This window comes from Curcuma longa, chromosome 11, assembly GCF_044706935.1.
Source record: "Curcuma longa cultivar G26 ecotype Majalengka, Jawa Barat chromosome 11, ITB_CL_G26_1.1, whole genome shotgun sequence".
NCBI classification, from domain to species: Eukaryota; Viridiplantae; Streptophyta; class Magnoliopsida; order Zingiberales; family Zingiberaceae; genus Curcuma; species Curcuma longa.
The window spans coordinates 26,403,036-26,422,631 of record NC_133871.1 but is presented as its reverse complement, the minus strand read 5'-3'; the positions used below and the strand labels follow the sequence as shown (position 1 = coordinate 26,422,631).

Below are 19,596 nucleotides of genomic sequence, written 5' to 3'. Positions count from 1 at the left end.
GCGGGAGAGATGTCATTATAAAGCTGCGAGGCGAGTGGTCTTAATTATTCGCATGCGGTCGGCGTGGGTCCCACATTTTTCATGTCTTCTGTTTCGGATTTAGTTTGCTCGCCTTTGGAATGACGTCATGCGGGACGTGGCGACCTCTTGAGCCGTGCCACGTGCTATATCTTTATCCAAAATAGGTGTTCTGGATTGGATGCCGTAATAGAATTTGCTATACACAGTCAAATATTTGTCCCTTACACACAATCCATTCACACACCAGAGCTTCGTGTGAACGGAATAGGTGTTCTGATTCGTGTGAAATAGGTGTTCTGATCGTGTGAACGGAATAAGAAGGGGAACACATCGTATGAACATAAACAAGCAAGGGAATCGAAGGCTACGAGAGTTGAGGGAATCGGATCGGATCTATATCACAAAGCCCGCATCCGCACGAGGACCATGTCTGACGTCATCACGAGTTGCCTCACACCTTGCCACGCTGGCGTTTTGTGTACCCGCCGCGTACCGTGATGGATCACGTTTAACCTACGAACACGTGGCTGCATTTGGGCTCAAGCGGGCGGGCACACGTTAACTTACAGCGTGGCGGAGGAGCAGATTAAGGGTGGGAGGGAAAGGGTGGGCCTCGCCGCCGATTCCCTGTCATCTAAAGTCGGTCGCTTGGATCTCACGTCTCTTACTTTGATGCTTCGGTGCGCTTGCGATTGGTTCTTCGTCGTTTCCAGCGATTGGGGTGCTGATTCAGGTGCGTGGACCTCCGTTTTCTGGTTCTTAGGTTTGCATTTCTAGCGTCGGGTGTGCTAATATTCCGTTTTATTGCTGTGTTTTACTTGTTGGGAATCTGGAGAACGAGTGGAATTGGTGCAGATTTGAAGCTTTGGTCGGTCTAGATCATTTTTTTGTCGTCTTGTCATGATGGGTATCGCTAGGCTTCGCAGGTGAATCGACATCAGCCAATAATCTAATTGAGGATGGAAGATTCAATTGCATGTAGAGCTGAAAGTGGAAGTTTGAATTATGCTAGTTTAGAGTTATGGTTGAGATGGATCCATGTTCAAATTATAAAGACTTGAAGGCAGCGAAAATCATTAATTGATTATCGTGTTGGCTAAGTGATTAGATTTATCTTAGTGGAGTAATATTGAACCTTCTAAACATCAAGGAGGGCGTGAGGTAAGAGGGTGAATGTGTTTGTTGGAATAGAAAAATAAGAATGATTATACAAGCAGAAAAATATTGAAAATTTTATAATGTTTCGATCTATGGTGTATTTATAAGATGAAAAATGCGCTATGGTCCCATATTTTTATTGTATACTCGAGCTTCATTCTGCCATTGACTCTGCAAGGCGTATCAGTTTGTATGCCTACCTAGATTATATAGATGTGCATATAAAAAATTCATGCTTTCCAGGAAAACCTTTTTTATGCATCATACATCTTCCGTTTTGTTTGACCTGATTTATATTGCTATTATTGATTTCATCTTCTTAGACTCATTCTGAAAAATCTGATTGCATAGGTCAAAGTTCTGGAGATAAATATGTGACAACTGGCTTAGGTAGTCCATGTTATCGTGATTACTTTCTTATATTCTCTATGAAATTTATATTGCTGTCTATGTCCACATCTCTGCTCCTTCCAGTGCACCATTACTCATGGAACTTTTTTAAATTCTTCATTAGTAAACAGTAGTTTTGCCTATTTGTATTAGGTTGTGGGTGATATTCACAGACGTCAAAGATAAGGCATATGATTCGTCAAAGAAAGGATTTATTGTGCTGAATGATAATGTTTTTGGTAATTTAAATGCAGATTGAGGAATTGATCAGTACAGGGAGAAATCCAAAATATTACTATCTCAGGAGAATTAAAAGATTACACCACCCCATTTGATGAAAGCTTGAAACTCCTTGGTGATTTATGATATTTGCCCCAAGTAAAAGATTACTTGGGGCTTCTGAAATGGTCCCAACCATCATTCATGCTGATGAGGCATCATTTCATAACCTTCGAGCGTCACCTGCCCCAGAAGACAATAATGATGCGGCTTATATCCAAGCTGATTCTGGGATGGAGGGAATGCTTCCAATAGAAAATTTACCACACAACCTGCGAGATGGCTCAGTAAGTATTGACACCATAAGAATCAATGCCAAACTTGAAGATTGTGATTCCCATGCTGGTGTTGCTCGAGCTTTACACACTAAAACCAACTTATCCCCAGAGATGTCTTCAAACTCATACCAGCTGGAAGCTACCAGTTCAATCAAGGTTGACAAGAATGTGGAAGTAGAAAGAGTAAGTGGTTGTACACTTGAAATCCAAGAAATCTTCTCAGGTGCAACTTGTATCTCTCAGTCAGTTTCTGTGCCTGTTGAGCCTTTTGATCCTATTAGGCTATATGTATCAGATAAGGAACCAGCTGCTAACAATGTAGTTGCAGAGCTGACAGTGGACAGCTTTGGTGTGGCAGGTCGATATGATACTGTCTCTTTAGAAGCCAGCCTAAAGTCCCTTCAGTCCGACCTGAAGGAAGGAGGAAGTGTGCCTCCATCACCGATTAGAGGTTTAATACAAGAACTACCTTCTCCAAATTTACCCATGAAGCAACATAATCGGTTGGATTCACATAATGAAGAATGTGCTAATTTCTCATTTGAATTAGAGAACAAGTTTGGTAATGTTTCATCAGGGAACACTTTTAAAAAGACATCTACCTTAGGCACTGAAGACGAATCAGAATCTGTGAAATCAACTATCGATGATAAATCCAAACACTCTGATCAGGAGGAGAAACTACTTGCTTCTTCATCAGAAAGTCATATCATGTCTTCTGATATGACCAAGGACCAGGTTGTAAGTTCAAATTTTGTGCTGCCTTGTACAGAAAAAAAATTGAGATTTTCAAGAAAAACGTTAATTGTTCTTGATCTGAATGGGTTACTGGCTGATATCAATCGGGGTTATTGTAATGCTCATACAGCACATAAGAGAGTTGGAGGGAAATCAGGTGCCTATTTTCTTGTCTCTGATTATTGTTGTTACTATGCTTTGGAAATTGCAACTACTGACAAATATTCTGTTGGCACTTTGTATCAGTTTTCAAAAGGCCCTTCTGTGATGATTTTCTTAAGTTTTGTTTTGAGAGATTTAGTGTAGGTGTCTGGTCTTCGAGGAGAAGGTGCATCCTTTATTGTTTTTCTTTTTTCAACTTTTCTTTTGTTTAGGTTGTAGTAGTTGTATGGTGATCATCGATTGAGGTGCCAATACTTTTTCTTCATGACACTAGGAGAATTTATCTTCGTTTTATCATTGGCAGATACAATATGGATCCTGTGGTTGACTATCTCATGGGAGATTTGAAACATAAACTGTTATTTTGCTGGGTAAGGGATCTCATATCTTTCTTCTCTTGGGAAATTTGAATTTTTGTACTAGGCATGCTTTTAATCTTGTGATCTGATTTTCTATGAACTACAGCCAACAATTTATTTAATAATGTATTTGAAGTTCTCTTCTTTCCTAACGAAAGAAAAGCTATCTTTTTAAATATGGTAAATATTTGTTTTAAAAATTGTATTAACTTAAAGATTCCTTGACATAGATAATATGTCTTTTAACAAGTTTCAATATTTAGATGAGCATGATAAAGTGATTGTGAACATAAAAACAAATATTGAAGTTGGCATAGAACTGTTGCAGAAAAAGCAACTATTTCTAGCCTTTTCAATGCTTTGGTGGATTTGTTATTGCATTATGGAGTTGACCTTGATCGCAAGGCCTTGTACCAATGTTAATTTTTGTTCTACCAAAGTCAAAGCTATGCACAATCCTTGCTTGACTGTTTACTGACTGTTATGTTATCTTATCCATCCAACTTTTATCGTTAAGACTCTTTAATAATTTCAGATCTGACTCATTTGCAATGGTCACTTGACATTGTTAGTTTTTATGCACCTCCGAGGACTAAATTTCTGAAGGCAATTTCCTCCTTGTGTTTCATTTAGGACCAATCAAAATGCACTGATACAGGCCGTGTGACCATCGATAACATTCATAAACCACTTCTTCTCAAGGAACTAAGCAAATTATGGAACAAAGACGAGCCTGACCTTCCATGGGAAAAGGGAGAATACTCAGCATCTAACACATTGCTTATAGATGATTCTCCTTACAAAGCTATTTGCAATCCTGTAACTAAGCCTTCTTTTCCTTTGACTGCTCTTTTCTCACTTAAATTTTATTTTGCATATCATTGATTGCTGTCACAACTTCATTTTCTGCAGCCTCACACTGCTATTTTCCCAGATTCATATAGTTTTACCAACAAAGATGACAATTCTCTAGGTAAACTTCCACACGCATGCACCATTCCACTCTATGTTCTCCTTCATTATGCAGATCTCATTGTTTTAACTCACGCAGGACCTGAAGGTGATCTTCGTCTTTATTTGGAAGGGCTAGCAATGGCAGATGATGTTCGAGTACATGTTCGAGCAAATCCTTTTGGTCAGAAGTCTATCACAGACAGTAATCCATCATGGAAGTTCTACTGTCAGATTATTGATAAAATTCAGAAATCCTCATCATCTCAAACTACTCTAAGGTGGTGATTTCTCCTCCTTGCTCTGTTGTGTAGTAATTATATTCTTTCATAGAGGAAAATGGTTATGTTCCTGTGCATGCATCTAAACAAGATTAACCTGACATAAGGATTCAACATAACAGAGTTGATGGGATTAGCCAAGTCAACTTAACTAAAATTTGCCAGACATCATCAATCAACAAACTGACAAACACAAACAAAATTTGCCATGCTTATTATAATAACTAAGAAACACAGCACATGCTCATCCTTCACAACTCACCAGTGATGACAAACAAGGAAACTCACGTTCTAACTGCTGCTTAGTAATACATTAATCCAGACACACTGTCTCACAAGAAACGAACAACTATTCTAATATTCCAAATTCCTTTTGCCACTAGGGAACATGGACTAGATCAGATATGCTTTTATCACATACATTTGTTCTCCTCTGGTTTTCACAGTCATCAGCTCAAAAATACCCAGTGTACCACCAACCAATGAAGAAGATTTCATTTCATCAACTCAACAAGGCCATCCATGAGCAAATACCAGTTATGAGCAGAGAAGCCATCCCCACCATGAGAAGAGAGCTGCCGGAGTTGTCAGACAGGCTGCTTGATGGTCCCAATCCTCCGAATACCCCGCTCGGAGGGCTCAAGGCGCCGGATGCAGTGCCTGGGGTGCTTGTTGCTGGTGTAGAACTTGTGCCTGCGGAACTGGAGAAAGGAAAGTTCAATAACAATCAACAGAGGTGTTTTTATGCAGGTAGTAGTAGCATTTGAAGCAAAGCAAATGATGGTAAAGTAAATGATACAACAGTAGCAGATTTCTTTCACAAAAAATTTTCGGCATATTAAAAAAAATCTTGTAACAACTTTGGAATGATGCACTCCAGAGACTATATTAGAGCCCATCTATAATTTTAAAATGACCAAATGATTCAAAAATGTAGCCAAATTTTAAATCTTAATATACAACTGCGTTGTATGAGAACATTGGTAGTGCAATCATGCTTTTAAATTAACTAAATGACTCAAAAATACTCAGGTGGCAGTTTAACCATCTATGTAATAGCTTTTAACAATTTGTGTACAAAAAATGACCAAAAGTATAAAAATTTGATCATATGTATAACAGTTTTAACTACAAATCTACTATCTACCAATCTATGATTTTTAAATCATTTAGTTACTTTGAAAATATAAATAGACTATAATAACCTCATAGATTGCATTTTTATATTCAATTTCAAATTTTGAGCATAAAAGAATTAAAAAAGGGTATGAAGGTGCATCTAGTCTAGAAGGGTAAAGTTAGCACAAAGCACTAAGTATAGCATCCTGAAGTGTCTTTTTGAATAAAAATAATAAAAAAATATGAATTTTAATTTTTACCTTAAACTTTATTGTTCATGATAGCCTTGACTGTAATTTTTTTAGATATGGCATTCATTTACTTTACTTGTCGGCTAATATAAGATAAACAAGAATCATGATACCTTGCAGTGGCAGGGTATGTGCAGCCACTGTAACCTGCAAGAAAGTAGGGTGAGGTTAATGCTACATTTTATAAGGACAATAATTTGATGGAGTGCAAGAAGAGACAAAGGAGCTGACTTGGATCTGTTGTGGAGAGAGTGGCAGTGCCAGAGAAATCACAAGCCCCTTGTGCTTGCCCCTTCCTCTGGTAGTAACTGTTGGTAGCATACGAGCAATGGGCTTTCACTGTGTTGGGGTTGTAGCAAGCTCCATTTTGGTGAATGGTGTTGCAATCAGCTCCTGCTCCACAAGCATAGTCCAGTGTCGTCTGAAGAACAGCATCACTCAGGTCAGACCTGCAGACACACCAAGCAGCATCTGCCAAGCCAGAAAAGCAAACCTTCAAATTCCATGGCAAAAAGATGAGAAAAGAGACCACCTTATAGTTTCTCTCAACTCCTTTCACCCATTAACAAGCTCAAAATTTTAAAAGAAAAGGATGAAAGACCAGAAAAAAAAGGTTCAAATTGCTTGATTTGCCAAGAAATGTGATATGTTTCTTCTTCTTTTTTTCTGATGAGCATTTTTCAATTTATTTGACCCTGTGATGTTCTAGAGGAGTTCAAATGCTTTCCATATAGTAGAACAGCATTGCAATGGATATGTTGGGTGTGATTTTAGGGTTTTGGATTTTATCATCTCTAGAAAACAAAGAGACTCCAGAAGAACTTCTTTTAAGAAAGGAGTTTGAACCATCCAATTTGAATAAAATTGCTCAAAATTAGAGAAATCAACCGGTAGCAGGAACACTTGAGAAAGTGGAATCGCAAAGTCTGATGAAAACCAGGAAAGCAACCTGCTGAAAAGAAACTTTGAACTAGGGTTAGGGATAAGAGAAGAAAGAAACGAATCCCTTAAAATCAACAGCAAAAAAGGCATCGAGAAGAATATGATCCCGAACTTTACTAAAAGCATCAATAGACAGTCTCAATGTCTTATCACTCAGTGAAGCACTACAAGAGAGCAAAGTTTTTCCAAATAGGGCCGTAGTTCGACGAAAATGAACAGCGAAAATGACTACATTACTAAAAAGACGAACTTTTACCATGTTTTGATCCGAGAACAACGAAAATGAACAAAAAAAAAAACAGAAAGAAACATATCAGAGAAAGTACTAGAGAAAGGTACAGGATGAGAACTTCTTCCATGTTTCCATGTTTTGATCAGAAAAAAAAACCCTTGAAGATCAAAGCTCGATTTGAAACAAAAAAAAAAAAGGGCTCAGAGAAACAAGTCGCAATCTTCCGAAACCATGACGACCAGCTTGAACTCGAACTTGCCTGATCCGCCGACCACGGCGAGGGCGAGAAGTAGAACAGCTAGAGCGGCCATTACAGGAGTGGAGCAAGGCAACTGGTGCTCTCGCTCTCTAGCTTGCAAAGCTGCTGCTTGCTTCCACTCCTCACTAGTCAGTTTAATACAAAAGAAAGAGAGAGAAAGAGAGGACGAGAGCATGGGGGAGCGAGCCAGCTTTTGTTCGTGTCCTATTTCAGGAACATCAACGGTCAAAAATCCATGTGATGACGTGGCGCATGAGTATACACAGCGGCCCGTTACGTGCGACTGTTTTATATTTTTAAGAAATAAAGATAAAATATTAGAAACAATTAAGATCAGTAAATCAACAAACTAGTTTATACAATAATTTTATTGCTGCGATGGTTCCATTAACATGTGCAACACTTCAATTTATGATTCAATTCTTTCCAACTTTCAAATTGCTATGGGATCGATATTAAAGTGCAATTTAGATGAACATCATCATTGTTTATCATAATTTATTCCATAGATGAATAAACTATCGATCGATGAACAGATAATGTGTATGTTCCACAAAGATAATCATTAAAAAAGATTAAGAAACTTAAAAATTACTCTAAAAGAGAGTGATCTAATTAGATCCATAAGTCACTCTTGCTTAAGATATTTTTTTTGTTTTTTCAGAGTTTTATGTAATACATGTGGCCATGGGTATGTGCAATTTTTTATAAAATTATCAATATAATCTTTGAAACATCACGACATAAATTCCAATATAGGTTTTTATGTTTTCTAAGATATTTTCTTTGTTTTTCGAAAGACACGACCTTAGGATTTTATGATATTACGAGTGAACCTCGAGTCGAGATGAGATTGACATGTGAAACCGAGTCAAGATGAAAGTTGGGCCCTTAAGCTAATATAAAGTCGATGCTCGAGACCGAGCAAAGGTTGAGATCGGGGCCTTAAGGCCCAGTTTACTTGGAGGTGTGGAAAGAGAAACCGTGGAAAAGTTTCTCTTGCATGCATGCATCCTTCGTTTACCTGTCAAAATTTGTAAGAAGGAAAGGAAATTTGATCCATCAGCGGATCATTTTTTCCTCAAATCTTGTCCCCCCGAAATCGGGCGGAACACGACGGACGGACGGGAGCTGAGAAATTTATTTTCTCAAACGGGATCCGCAGCACGCCGCGCTGCCCATAGCCGTACTCCTGGGCGGAGCGATGAAGGAGCTCGATGAAGGCCGGCCGGACGATGTCGAGACGATGTCGAGGAACCCGATCTCGTCGCCGCCGAAGAACCTCCGCCCGCCGAACGTGCCGCCATCGCCGAGCTCGCGCTCCAGCAGCTTCAGGTTCTGGTGGACCTGGTCGACGGCGGCCCTCTGGCCGTCGCCCGCGGAGGAGAAGACGGCGGCGACGGCACGCTTTCCCGCGGCATCCTCCGGTGCGATACCTATTCAAGGCGTCTCCTTTCCCGCAGCATCCTCCGGTGCTCCCCTGTTCACGGCCTCGCCTTCTGTTCCCATCCCCGTTTCCTCGGCCGACATCAGCAGGCACCTCACCGTAGTCACCTTCGATGAATCCCGCCGGCTCTTCCAGTGGCTTTGGACCGACGAAGAGGAGATCAAAATCCTACAGGGTTTCCTCGAGTTCACCTCCAGGCGGGGAACCACCTTCGCCTCTCACCAGTATGACACTGGACCCTTCTACGAGGAGATCAAGAAGGAACTCCATTTCGAGTTCACCAAAAACCAACTCATCGAGAAACTTCGCCGGCTGAAGAAGAAGTACCGGAACTGTGTCAACCGGAAGCGATCCGCAGGGAAAGACTTCGCCTTTCTCTCCCCTAGGCAATATGCCGCACCTCTACGGCTGGCCGTGTCTCCACCGCCGTGTCTTTGTTGTTTTTGTTCCATCGCAGAGGCTTGGGGCAATCCTTCCTACGTGACACCGCAACAAAAAATATCCCATTGTTTGAGATGAGTAGAGAGCAAGAGGGTGGATCCCTCGTAGTCGTTGCCGCCGCTCTCTCCGTTGTTGTTGTTGCCATCGCAGGGGAGATTAATCCTCTGTTTACTCTGCGCAGGGAAAGATTTCCTTTCTCTCCCCCTAGGGATTTATTTTCCCTAGGGATTCCTTTCCTTTCTCCATCCACGCTTCCAAGTAAACTGGGCCTAAGGCTTGAGGTGAGGTTGGTGTCTGTTATTGAGCCGAGGGCGAGGCCCAAAGCTTGACGTGAGATCGGTGCCCAAGACTAAGCCAAGGCTGAGGTCGGGGCGGGGGGGGGGGGGGGGGGGGGTTGAGGTTTGAGGTGAAATTCGCGTCCGAGACTGAGTTGAGGTCGGAGCCAGAAACTTGAGGAGATCGATGCTTTAGATTGACGCTTGAGGCTAAGGTCAATGGGCGAGGTTGATATGAGGTCGACATCTAAGACCGAGTAGAAATCGAGACCCCGCAGCTTGAGGCCAAGGTCTAGGGTCGTAGACCAAAGGATGAGGTGCCAACTTACCATCCTTCAAGATTTATCGGATTCTTCTTGATTTTAACTAATAGCTCAATATTATTCCAGATCTCAAGCCATGTGACTACTGTAGATTTCTACCCTATTATAGAATTTGATATTAGATTATATTCCCATCTAAGACTTGGTGTGGGGGTAAAAGATAAATGCATTCTCAAATAATTAAGATTCAATTTCTACAAACACATCTAAGATGATATTATCGTATCAAGAGCCATCATGTTTCTCAAATTTATTTTTATGGGCGAAAGATGAGATTAGATCGTCTAAAATTATACACATACATATAACAAATAAATTTATAAATTGATAAAGAATTTCTTTTTTATAATTTAGGTATTTAATTTTTATAATTCAGATTAATTAATTCTAGTGACGGGGGACGTAAATTTTTTTACCCACACGCTTGATAAAGAGTTTTCTCGTGCACTACACGCCATCATGTTCTAACTTCCTTTGTGTGATCATAACACCAAGATCCACTCAATTTTTTATAATCTATCATTTTTATGTTATTGACAATTATTATAGATGCCGACATACAAAACTCAATTATTATTATTTTAATTATTTAGATATTTAAATTTTATAAGATGGATGATGATTTTATTTATCATATAATTTAAAGTATAACTTATACTATTTAAAAGTAACTCATCTATTATTTTATTGATTGTTATACGCCTCGATTTGATTTGTGTTGAAATATACATGTAATTCAATCTCCACGTGATTTCTAAGAACTTCTACCAAATAAAATAACAACAAGTAAACAGTACAATGACTTATCAATTTTAACTAAGTTAAATTAATTTTTTTATTAATATTATAATAATGTTAATTAAATTTATTTAGTGTAGAATTATTCTGAGTTCTAATATTTTTGGTTAAAAGTACTATAATAATATTAAAATAAAAAATAAGTTATTTTAATATTTTTTTAGATTTTTTATAATTATAATAAAATAAAGGATTTTTTTATTTTATATATATAGGGGTGAATAAAAATTTGGTTAAACCGAATAAACCGACCGAATTAAAAAATTAAGTTCGGTTATTTCAGAATTTCAATTATTTTTTCTAAAAAAATCAGTTAATTCGATTAATTTAATTCGATTTCGATTTTAAAATTTCTTATTCAGTTAAATCGAATTAACCGAATAAACTGAATTAATCAAATTAAAAAAATAATTTATAAATTTTAAATAAATAAATTTATAAATCCTTAATTAATTAGTAAAATTTTTATAATATTTAAAAAATCCAATTAATTCGATTGAAAATTGAATTAATGGATAAAATATTGATTTAATTTATTTAATTTTTATTAAAAAATTTAATCGGTTGATTTGAAAAAAAATTGATTTATTCAATTTTTTTAATTAATTCAGTTTGATACAATTCAATTTTAACCGAATGTCAACCCTATTATATATATGGTTACTGTTTTTAGCCAATCAGTAAATTAGTTCGTGAAGAATTGTTATTAATTTCTTTGAAACCAATGAAACGGAAACAAAAGAAATCCAAATCGCGGCGACGGCGCCAACCCTCGTCGAGCGCCGCCGCCGACCAGGGCAAAGCAACCGAGGAGGAGGAGAAGGAGCATGAAGAAGGCGAACAAGGTTTCCTCCGATTCGATGTGTGGAGATTTCTTAGGTTTCTTGTTGGGAGTTTTTCTCTTTACCTTCTTTATGTGGGGTTCTCGGATCAGGGGCGCGTCCAGGATTGACGGACAAGATGGCTGAGGAACCCGCGACTCCGTTGGTTGGCTCGGCGCCGCCCTCCGCTCCCTCCCCGCCCATGGTTCTTAATCTCTGTCTTTCCTTAATTGTTGATTTCTATAGTCCATTTTGTTCCTGTCGATGTGGAATGTTTCTTATGAGGTCTTGTTTTCTTTGAGTGTATTTATGTTGGTTGTGGGTTCCATCAGGATCAATCAGAGGTTGAACTGGAAGTGAAGTTTTTGCAAGCTCTGGAATTTTATCATCCTGCTCAACTGCTGGGTGAGTTCATAGTAATCTTGCTAAATTTGGCTTTTAGTTTCTTTCTTTTAGTATTTTTGGACTTGTTTTTGTCCTTATTCGTCGCTAAACCAGTAAAAGGTTAAAGCATTTAACTCCTTGCTTTTGCTTGGTGAGTCCCAATCTTTGGGAAGAAATTCATTATTCTTAGTTGAAAACTCTAATCTCTTTGTGAGGGAATTATAAAAATCCCCCAAAATAGAAGTTAAAATGCTTCTTCATATAATTTTATATATCTATAGGAAACACTAGAATTTTGCAATTGGCATGTCTTACCAGTTGCATTAAATCTTTCTCTTACCTTTTCTTTTGTATTTGTTGTTCTATAAAATTAATTGTATTTATCTATTAATTTCTCATTGTCTACTTTACCTGCAAACTTAGCCTTGATTTTCAGAAATCTATTTGAAGCACTCTTTATTTTTGCAACAGTTATCTCCTAATATGATTAAATATCGGTTCTAGATATTCAGTAATAAGTATAATCGGATTCTTATCAACAATCTTGTATTAATATATAAAATTCTTGATGAGAAGATTGGAAACATAGAATAATAATATATAACTTTTGAAACTTTGACAAACTTGGGCAAGGTCGCAAGGATAGTGTTACTGATGCTGGTTTAAGTTAAGTCGAATATAGTTAGAATTAACTGAGTTGTTTGCTCTACTGATCATGAATTGATTAGGGTCTAAACTCTATACCCAGTCCAATTACTTTAAAATTGGTTGCTCTTACAGATCGATGAATTGATGATGCTCTAAGTTCCTCAATTATGATGAGTGTTAGTGGATACCAATCCTTACATTGCTGATACACAATGAATATGGATTCTTGTTCTTCCATTATGACGAATTGTTGTCCACCGCAGGCGTCCACCGTCATTTTGTTCTTTATGGGATGATCGAGTATTTGCAAAGGAGGTTAGTTTCATAATGTTTATGTGGGATATGAATAGTCTGGTACAAGAATTTGTGTTTCTGAATGTACACAACATATGGATGGTTTCACTATTGCAGCTCTGATAAGAAGTTCAAGGCGGAGGATGTTTTGCAGTTGCTAGATCGCTTTTACAATTTAGAAGCAATGGTGAGACAAAATCACTAGCAATTTTTTGATACTTTCATGGAATTTGCAAAGTATACAAATATCCCTGTAGCATTCTTTATTAGCATTGTTTTGCAGTTACTTTTTTTTTTATCAGCTTCGATATAATTTTGGTTGCTAGAGCTTGTGTTTAAGTCTTTTTCCTTGTTTTGCGATATACTTTGAAAGAAAGATATGGTGCACAAGGTCTTAAGTTTAAACATCTCAGATTGACATTATCCGCGATACTTGAGTCATTACGCTTGGCCATGCCATTGATGATACTTGAGTCAGTTATTTAGATATTCTCAATTATGTTATCTTCACCAAATCAAACTCATAGTTAAGTTTTGCTTTTTTGGTAAATAAAGCACACTATTGTTCAATGTCTATCTGTATCCATGTATACTACTGTTTTCAATTTGGCAACAAATTGATAAAGTTGAAGTGCTAACAAATGTTTTCTCTAGCAGAAACCAGATGATGAGGATGTAGAAGCTCTAGAGGAAGAAGATGAATTTTCTTTACCAGAAAGTTTTTTCAGCTATCGCGTTCGCAATCGCAAACACAAACGCAAATGAATATAATTATTTTTTTATGTTTCTGGATTTCTTTGGGTTCGAACTTGTCACTGGCAATAACTGCGATTTTCGTCTCAAGTATAGTTCTTGGACCACTTCAACTGGATTGAATTGGCCTCTTTTTTTTGACACAAATCTTTTGTAACAGCTACTAGAGTTACTCATTTTGATTAATACAATTCATTCCTTGTGTGTGTGTTTCTTTTTGATGCAGAACATTTGTTCTCTTTTGTTATTGATACTAGAATTACTCATTTTGCAAATTGTTAAAGAATAAAAATTAGAGAAATGATATGCAGTATGAAAAAATTAGCATGAAATCAACATGACACACTGCATGCAGTGGGTCCCACATCCATGTAGTGGGATCCACAGCCATGCAATTGAGTGTGTTATGTTGATTTCATGCTGTATTTTTTCATGCTGCATATCATTACTCTAAAAATTATATTTTTGCATATATATATATATATATATTTGCACAATTAAAAATACACAAAAATAAGCTAATTTTGAAGCTTGGGAGATTTTCTCATGGTACAAAACGGGTCAAATCGGTTGTATTTTTTCACCATTTCTTCAAGGGCAAAAATGTCAACACGCCATTTAGAATTTCAAATGGCGAGTTGAGATTTCAAAATTACTTTATCTGAAGTTACCCACTTGTGTACCTCAGCCAGAAAGTGAAACTATCGTGTTCCACTGGTGGGACCCAAGTAGAAGAGATAAATTCTGGATATGATTAAAAGAGGGAAGAAAATTGGTGAAAAATCTTAATCTTAGGTTTTGGATTCCCCCACTCGGATGCGACGGAAGAGGTGGGGGCTGTGGCAGGAGGCTCCCTCGGCGGATGTTGCTGTCCTCGTCCGTGGGTTATCGGAATCCCGGCCTCATACCTCAGGCTTCTCTCGTCTTATGCTCCTCTGGATCATGATCGTAGCTTACCTCCTCCATTGACGCTTTCATCTCACGGCATCATCGAGTTTTTGCTCCCTTTGCGCTTCTCCTTCGGCTCAAAGATCGCCGGTTTGGTGATGGAAGCTGGAGATTTGGCACCGGATTTGCCATTTCATGGTTTTCCTTGTTAAAGATCCGACCTTGTTTTTGGCGCCCGCTTTGTGTTTTTTGATTTCAGCAATCTGATGTTCAAGTCCTTGGAGGCCCTACTGTGTACGACTTGAGGTATCAGAGGGTTATCTCGGTTTATGTTTTTATCTGCACGTCAAAGTCATATGTAGATAGCAAGCGCCTTCTTTATTTCAGCATTGTGAAAGAAAGGAGGGATTATTTTTTCAGTTTCGGCAAGAATATCAATCTAGTCACATAAATGGACAAGCAGGCCAATCAGAAGATAGTGAATTCAGGATGCGGCATTTTTCAGAAATTAGCTTCTAAACGAGATTCTGAACGTTCTTCTGTTGAAGATCTTGTTAATGGAGATTCCTTAATGAATCCAGGGGAGTTTGTCAGGAACCATGGATCTCTTCTCAGTTTGCAACCATGGATTTTCAGAAAAGGAAGTTATGCAAAGGACAAGGAAATGATGAAGGTGCGTGGTGATCATTATGAGATAACAGGGAATGGCATGGATGATTTCAGTAATAACTCACTTGCAGAGGGCTCCCCAAGGAGTGTTAATCTGAGTTTTACACATGATAGAGGTCAAAGCTCTCTAAGAAGCAGGTCTTCTCGCCGCAAATCAACTAGACCTCTTTCTTCCTTGGAAAACTGCCTCATCCCTCACCTGTATGATGAAAATTTTGAATTTGAAGAGTTTGCTTTCAGTTCATTTCCTTCTTCCACTTTATCAAGCATGAGGCCACTTGTTGTTACTGATGGAAACAACATAATTAGCAAATCTAGTTATGGACCTGCCGACATAAATTTGCATAGTGGTGTAGACAACACAAACATGAAGAGTATATTCGGAGTTTCTCCTCTTCCTGAATTTAGAACACCAAAAAGAAAGAGCAGACAGACACTGCCTGATAAGTTAGATCCTTCCAGCACTAGAAGGCCACAGAGGCTTGCTCATCACAAAGGTATTACTGCCACCATTTTTCTAATATATGCGAGTATTGAGTGATGATGAATGCATATTTAGGTTGAGCAAATAGTGATTTCCAATTCATGGGCATGTTGCCAATGGCATATCATTCACATGGTTCCTATGCACTATCCATTTGGATTCCACATTGGACACGGAGCAACTAAATTCTTTGTTGGGGGTTTCTCAGTGCCATGTCATTCTCATGGGTGAACCATGTGCCATATGGCATGTGCTCCCTATGTCAACACTAAAATAAGATGTCATGTGGATGTGGCATGTTAATGAACTGGCTGATGTAGTTAATTTAGCTTAATTGTGTCATAAGTTTGCTTAGTTGTTTTAAATTCTCATTAGCTTCTTAATTAAGTTTATGAGAATATTCTGCTCATTAATAAACAGTACTTATTTCCAGATTCAGTTGATGTGTTACATGTCTTCTCTGTTGGAGTTAGCCTTGGAATCATATCGACTATAGTATCAAACAAAAAAGAAATAGAGAATTTAAATGACATGTTGAAGACTTCAGAGGACTTGGTTCATGATTTGCAAGAGGAATTGGAGATGAAGGATATCGTAACTGTAAAAGAATTGGCTCATGAAGCTGGTGGGCACCAGAAACCAAGTATTGTGAAGGATGAGAATAACCATATATGCTTGCCTGTGGAAGTGTTGAGGAGTGAAATAGAAGCGGAGCTTGAGATTGAGCTGGAGAAATTAGAACTAAGCATTAATTCTTCCAGTCTCAAGGGAAAAATGTCAGCACTTGGTGAGGTAAGTCCAATGTGTTTTCTAGTTCTCATGCACTTTCTGAGCTAAAAACAAACACTTATATATAACCTGCACTTTTCCATGGTGATTTGTACTTTCGAATATGATGTATCACGATTACACTCCCTTGATTCACTGGCTAATTCCCATTTTTAATAACCCACTTAAATATGAATTACTTATAGTATTAGTCTGATCTGCTTTTGGGTTATTCAAGCATCATTAGAGTTTCATTTATGCTCATGGTTTTGAAAAATTCTCACTTGGGGCCTGCTAATGCTGCTGCTTAAGCCGATTTTAATGAGGACCATATAACGATTGCATATGCATTTCCCCCTTGTTTTGAAGAGAGGAGTATTGGCTATTCACATTAAATTTGACAATCAGAGGTGAATTGAAAGCTAAACTGTGCTAATTAAGATCCCTGGGCGAAAAGAGAGATGTCTCTTATGTTACCCATAATGTGTAGTTATTTTTATCAACATAACAATTTCAAATTATTTTTAATATTAACCACAAATGCCTCCGCTTGATACATATGCATTGTTCAATGGGAATCTTATATTTCTCTTTGTTTACAGTCTTATGTTCTCATTGATCCAAATGCATGCTCCTTTGTTTTCTTAAAAAAACTAGTTTCTCTGAATTTACTGCACGGGACATTGATATGTGGAATTAAGTTAAATGATTTAGCAAACATAATAGAAGCCCATATATGGGTTAAGAAACATTGAATATAACTGCTTATAGTTTTGCTAAATGCAAAGAAATGGTACATGATATTTGTGCTTGTTCCTAGCTCTCTTCAGAAACCTATGTGAGGTTTTATGATTACTGATTTTGGTCTAACGACGCAACTACTTATACACGAGTGTCGCCCTCGCTTCTGATAGTGTTTGCAACTTTTCTAACTCTTGGAATTTCTTGTTGCAGCTTGATCCAGACCTAATAGCTGATTTCGCAGATGGAGAACTGAAAGCAGAGAAACTCCCTGGAAGGATCTCTGCGGACCAGGCCGCTAATGCAAGCAACAGCAACAGCTCCTCAGAGAATCCAACACACAGTGCGAACTATTCGGTTTCACCTCGAGAGTTGAGTTTACGCCTGCACAAAGTGATTCAATTCAGGCTTGAAGAACGCATCGAAGAGCTAGAGGGAACACTAAAGCAAACACAGAAGCAACTCCAATTGCTTGAATCAGATCACCATCTCTCTCAGAGAGCTTTCTCCAGCAGCGACATGGGATCTTCCTCGAATCTTGATAGCCCAACTGGCACCGCCTTGGTTCAGCCATTTTGCTTGAACCTCACCGGAGAAGCCCTGGATGCATACGATGAAGTTTACGAAGAGTTTGTGCGGGCTTCAAACATGGAGGAAAACCGACCAATGACAACTTACTCGAAAGACCAATGTGAGCATTACTTGCATTCATTGGATGAGAATTTGGTACAGGAAATGCATGAACCAAAATCTCCTAGGAGGGAATCAATTGGGATCCAGAAATTGAAGAACAAGGAAACATTCTACCGCGACGAGATCGATGATGAGTATGATAATGATGACGATGAAGACGATGAAATAAAGATTCTAATCAAACAGATTTTAGAGAAAACTAGGCAGGGATCACCAACTGCACAACATGTTCAAAGAATGCTGTCTTCCCTGGATGATTAACCAAAAAGGATCAATTGATCAAAGGCTTGAGTTTTTCCCAAGATTCTGTCACGAATTAAACTCTTTGGAAGAATTGTTAGAACTCTCATCATCAACAAAACAACAAAATACACAAATTAGCGACGAATCTATTCATCAGATGTACATTTCGTCATTGAGATTGTCATACAAAAATTTTCAGTTGTTGCTCACTCACTGATTAATACAACAATTTAATTAGGATCTACTATGACCCATTGTATATTTAACAAGGTGTAAATATGATAACAAATGTCTTAAATAATTGCATTTTGATTAATTTTGTATTAGATTTTAAGATTAGCTTTGATTCACTTTTAAGAGACTTGTAATGTTGTTTAAGCTGTTGGTAAACATTGTTTACCTAAAAAAGGCCTCTTTCCGTCTCCAGCGATGGCCGATGTTCCAACCTCGGCATCCTCGAAAGCTTGGGCGAGGAGATCGTCCGCATCGTCGCCTCCGTCTCCGCCTGCATACTTCTTGTGTCCGCACCGCCCTCCGCTCCGGCGGTGACGGAGGGAGGAAGCGGCTTTACCTCCATCGCCTACTCCGAGAAGGCCTCCGACTTCTTCTGGAACAAGCTCCTCAACTCCCTCGTCTTCGTCTCCGTAATCACCGTCCTCACCTTCCTCCTTGTCCTCCTTTTCTACTTCCATCGCACGCGGTTCTACGTCCCCATTGATGTAGTCACCTTCTCTCTCCTCTTGCTCAACTTCTCTGTCGTAGGGGTGCTCGTGGCCTGTTGGTTTACCTTCCTACCGGAGTGGACCACCTGGGCGCTTCTGATCGCGATGTCCTTGTACAATTTAGCTGCTGTGCTCTTGCCCAGACGACCGACCCATGAGGCTTCTTGTGGAGCTTGCAATTTCAGTCTACGAGGCAAGGCGAACAGAACCATCCGGGGGTGGGAAGGAGGCTGTGGAGAGGAAGGAGGGATACTGCTACTAATTCTAGTTCAAACTTGAATGGTCTGGAAGCTGGAATTCCAAATACAAGATCACAAGAGGCAAATCTGGTTATTGCTAGAGAAGTGGCATCTATTTCAGCAGTGACTTCTCCGTTGCTACAGCAACAATGGGAAAGGCACAGGGAAGATGTAGAAGGAATTGGATTAGGTTCATCTGAAGCAATCAAACTGGGCATGGTAGAGCAGAACTCTATGGCATTGCCATTTGCCAGCCCTTCCCAGTGCCCATCACGCCTTATGCTCTTTTATCTCTTGGCAAGGTATTCATTGGAAGTGTTTGTTGTCTAATATTCAATGAATCTATCGATGTTCTAGCATGGCATTTTTGTCAAAAAGGAAACTACTGAAATTTGCATGCAAATGTATGTTTGAATCATTTTGCAAACCCAACTGTTCATGCATTGTGACTATGTCTTACAATAAATTTCTGCACAAAGTTACTTTTGAATGATTCCCACAAAGTTTGCTACTGCTATTGAGCTTTCTAGTGTTTCTCATAACTG

General features: G+C 38.6%; 3 protein-coding genes and 1 pseudogene across 7 annotated transcripts; 3 read left to right on the top strand and 1 right to left on the bottom strand.

The window, feature by feature from the left end:
• The first annotated feature begins 644 nt into the window (after positions 1-644).
• LOC141839135 (uncharacterized) lies at positions 645-13,804 on the top strand. Of its 4 annotated transcripts, XM_074726808.1 has the most exons (10): positions 645-754; positions 1,723-3,021; positions 3,111-3,192; positions 3,331-3,397; positions 11,447-11,549; positions 11,639-11,730; positions 11,858-11,930; positions 12,821-12,872; positions 12,969-13,038; positions 13,509-13,804. In XM_074726808.1, exons 2-10 carry the CDS (start codon positions 1,932-1,934, stop codon positions 13,614-13,616), a joined length of 1,737 nt encoding a protein of 578 aa, XP_074582909.1. In that variant the 5' UTR covers positions 645-754; positions 1,723-1,931; the 3' UTR covers positions 13,617-13,804. The 4 variants fall into 4 exon arrangements, with proteins under 4 accessions (XP_074582909.1, XP_074582907.1, XP_074582906.1 ...); XM_074726806.1 differs by lacking the exons at positions 11,447-11,549; positions 11,639-11,730; positions 11,858-11,930; ... (1 more) ...; positions 12,969-13,038; positions 13,509-13,804 and adding exons at positions 4,019-4,204; positions 4,298-4,358; positions 4,437-4,617; positions 5,064-5,206 and having other exon boundaries at positions 1,824-3,021; XM_074726805.1 differs by lacking the exons at positions 11,447-11,549; positions 11,639-11,730; positions 11,858-11,930; ... (1 more) ...; positions 12,969-13,038; positions 13,509-13,804 and adding exons at positions 4,019-4,204; positions 4,298-4,358; positions 4,437-4,617; positions 5,064-5,206.
• LOC141839137 (PLASMODESMATA CALLOSE-BINDING PROTEIN 2-like) lies at positions 4,791-7,551 on the bottom strand. The gene is made up of 4 exons (XM_074726809.1): positions 7,421-7,551; positions 6,219-6,458; positions 6,101-6,134; positions 4,791-5,318 (listed from the first exon to the last, which is right to left on the bottom strand). Exons 1-4 carry the CDS (start codon positions 7,470-7,472, stop codon positions 5,120-5,122), a joined length of 525 nt encoding a protein of 174 aa, XP_074582910.1. The 5' UTR covers positions 7,473-7,551; the 3' UTR covers positions 4,791-5,119.
• A 625-nt stretch (positions 13,805-14,429) lies between the features above and the next one.
• Positions 14,430-18,156, top strand: LOC141840155 (uncharacterized). 2 transcript variants are annotated; one of them, XM_074728061.1, is made up of 4 exons: positions 14,430-14,798; positions 14,913-15,658; positions 16,079-16,437; positions 17,368-18,156. In XM_074728061.1, exons 2-4 carry the CDS (start codon positions 14,944-14,946, stop codon positions 18,106-18,108), a joined length of 1,815 nt encoding a protein of 604 aa, XP_074584162.1. In that variant the 5' UTR covers positions 14,430-14,798; positions 14,913-14,943; the 3' UTR covers positions 18,109-18,156. The 2 variants fall into 2 exon arrangements, with proteins under 2 accessions (XP_074584162.1, XP_074584161.1); XM_074728060.1 differs by having other exon boundaries at positions 14,430-15,658.
• A 180-nt stretch (positions 18,157-18,336) lies between these two features.
• LOC141837469 (presenilin-like protein At2g29900) lies at positions 18,337-19,408 on the top strand (annotated as a pseudogene).
• The last annotated feature ends 188 nt before the right edge of the window (positions 19,409-19,596 follow it).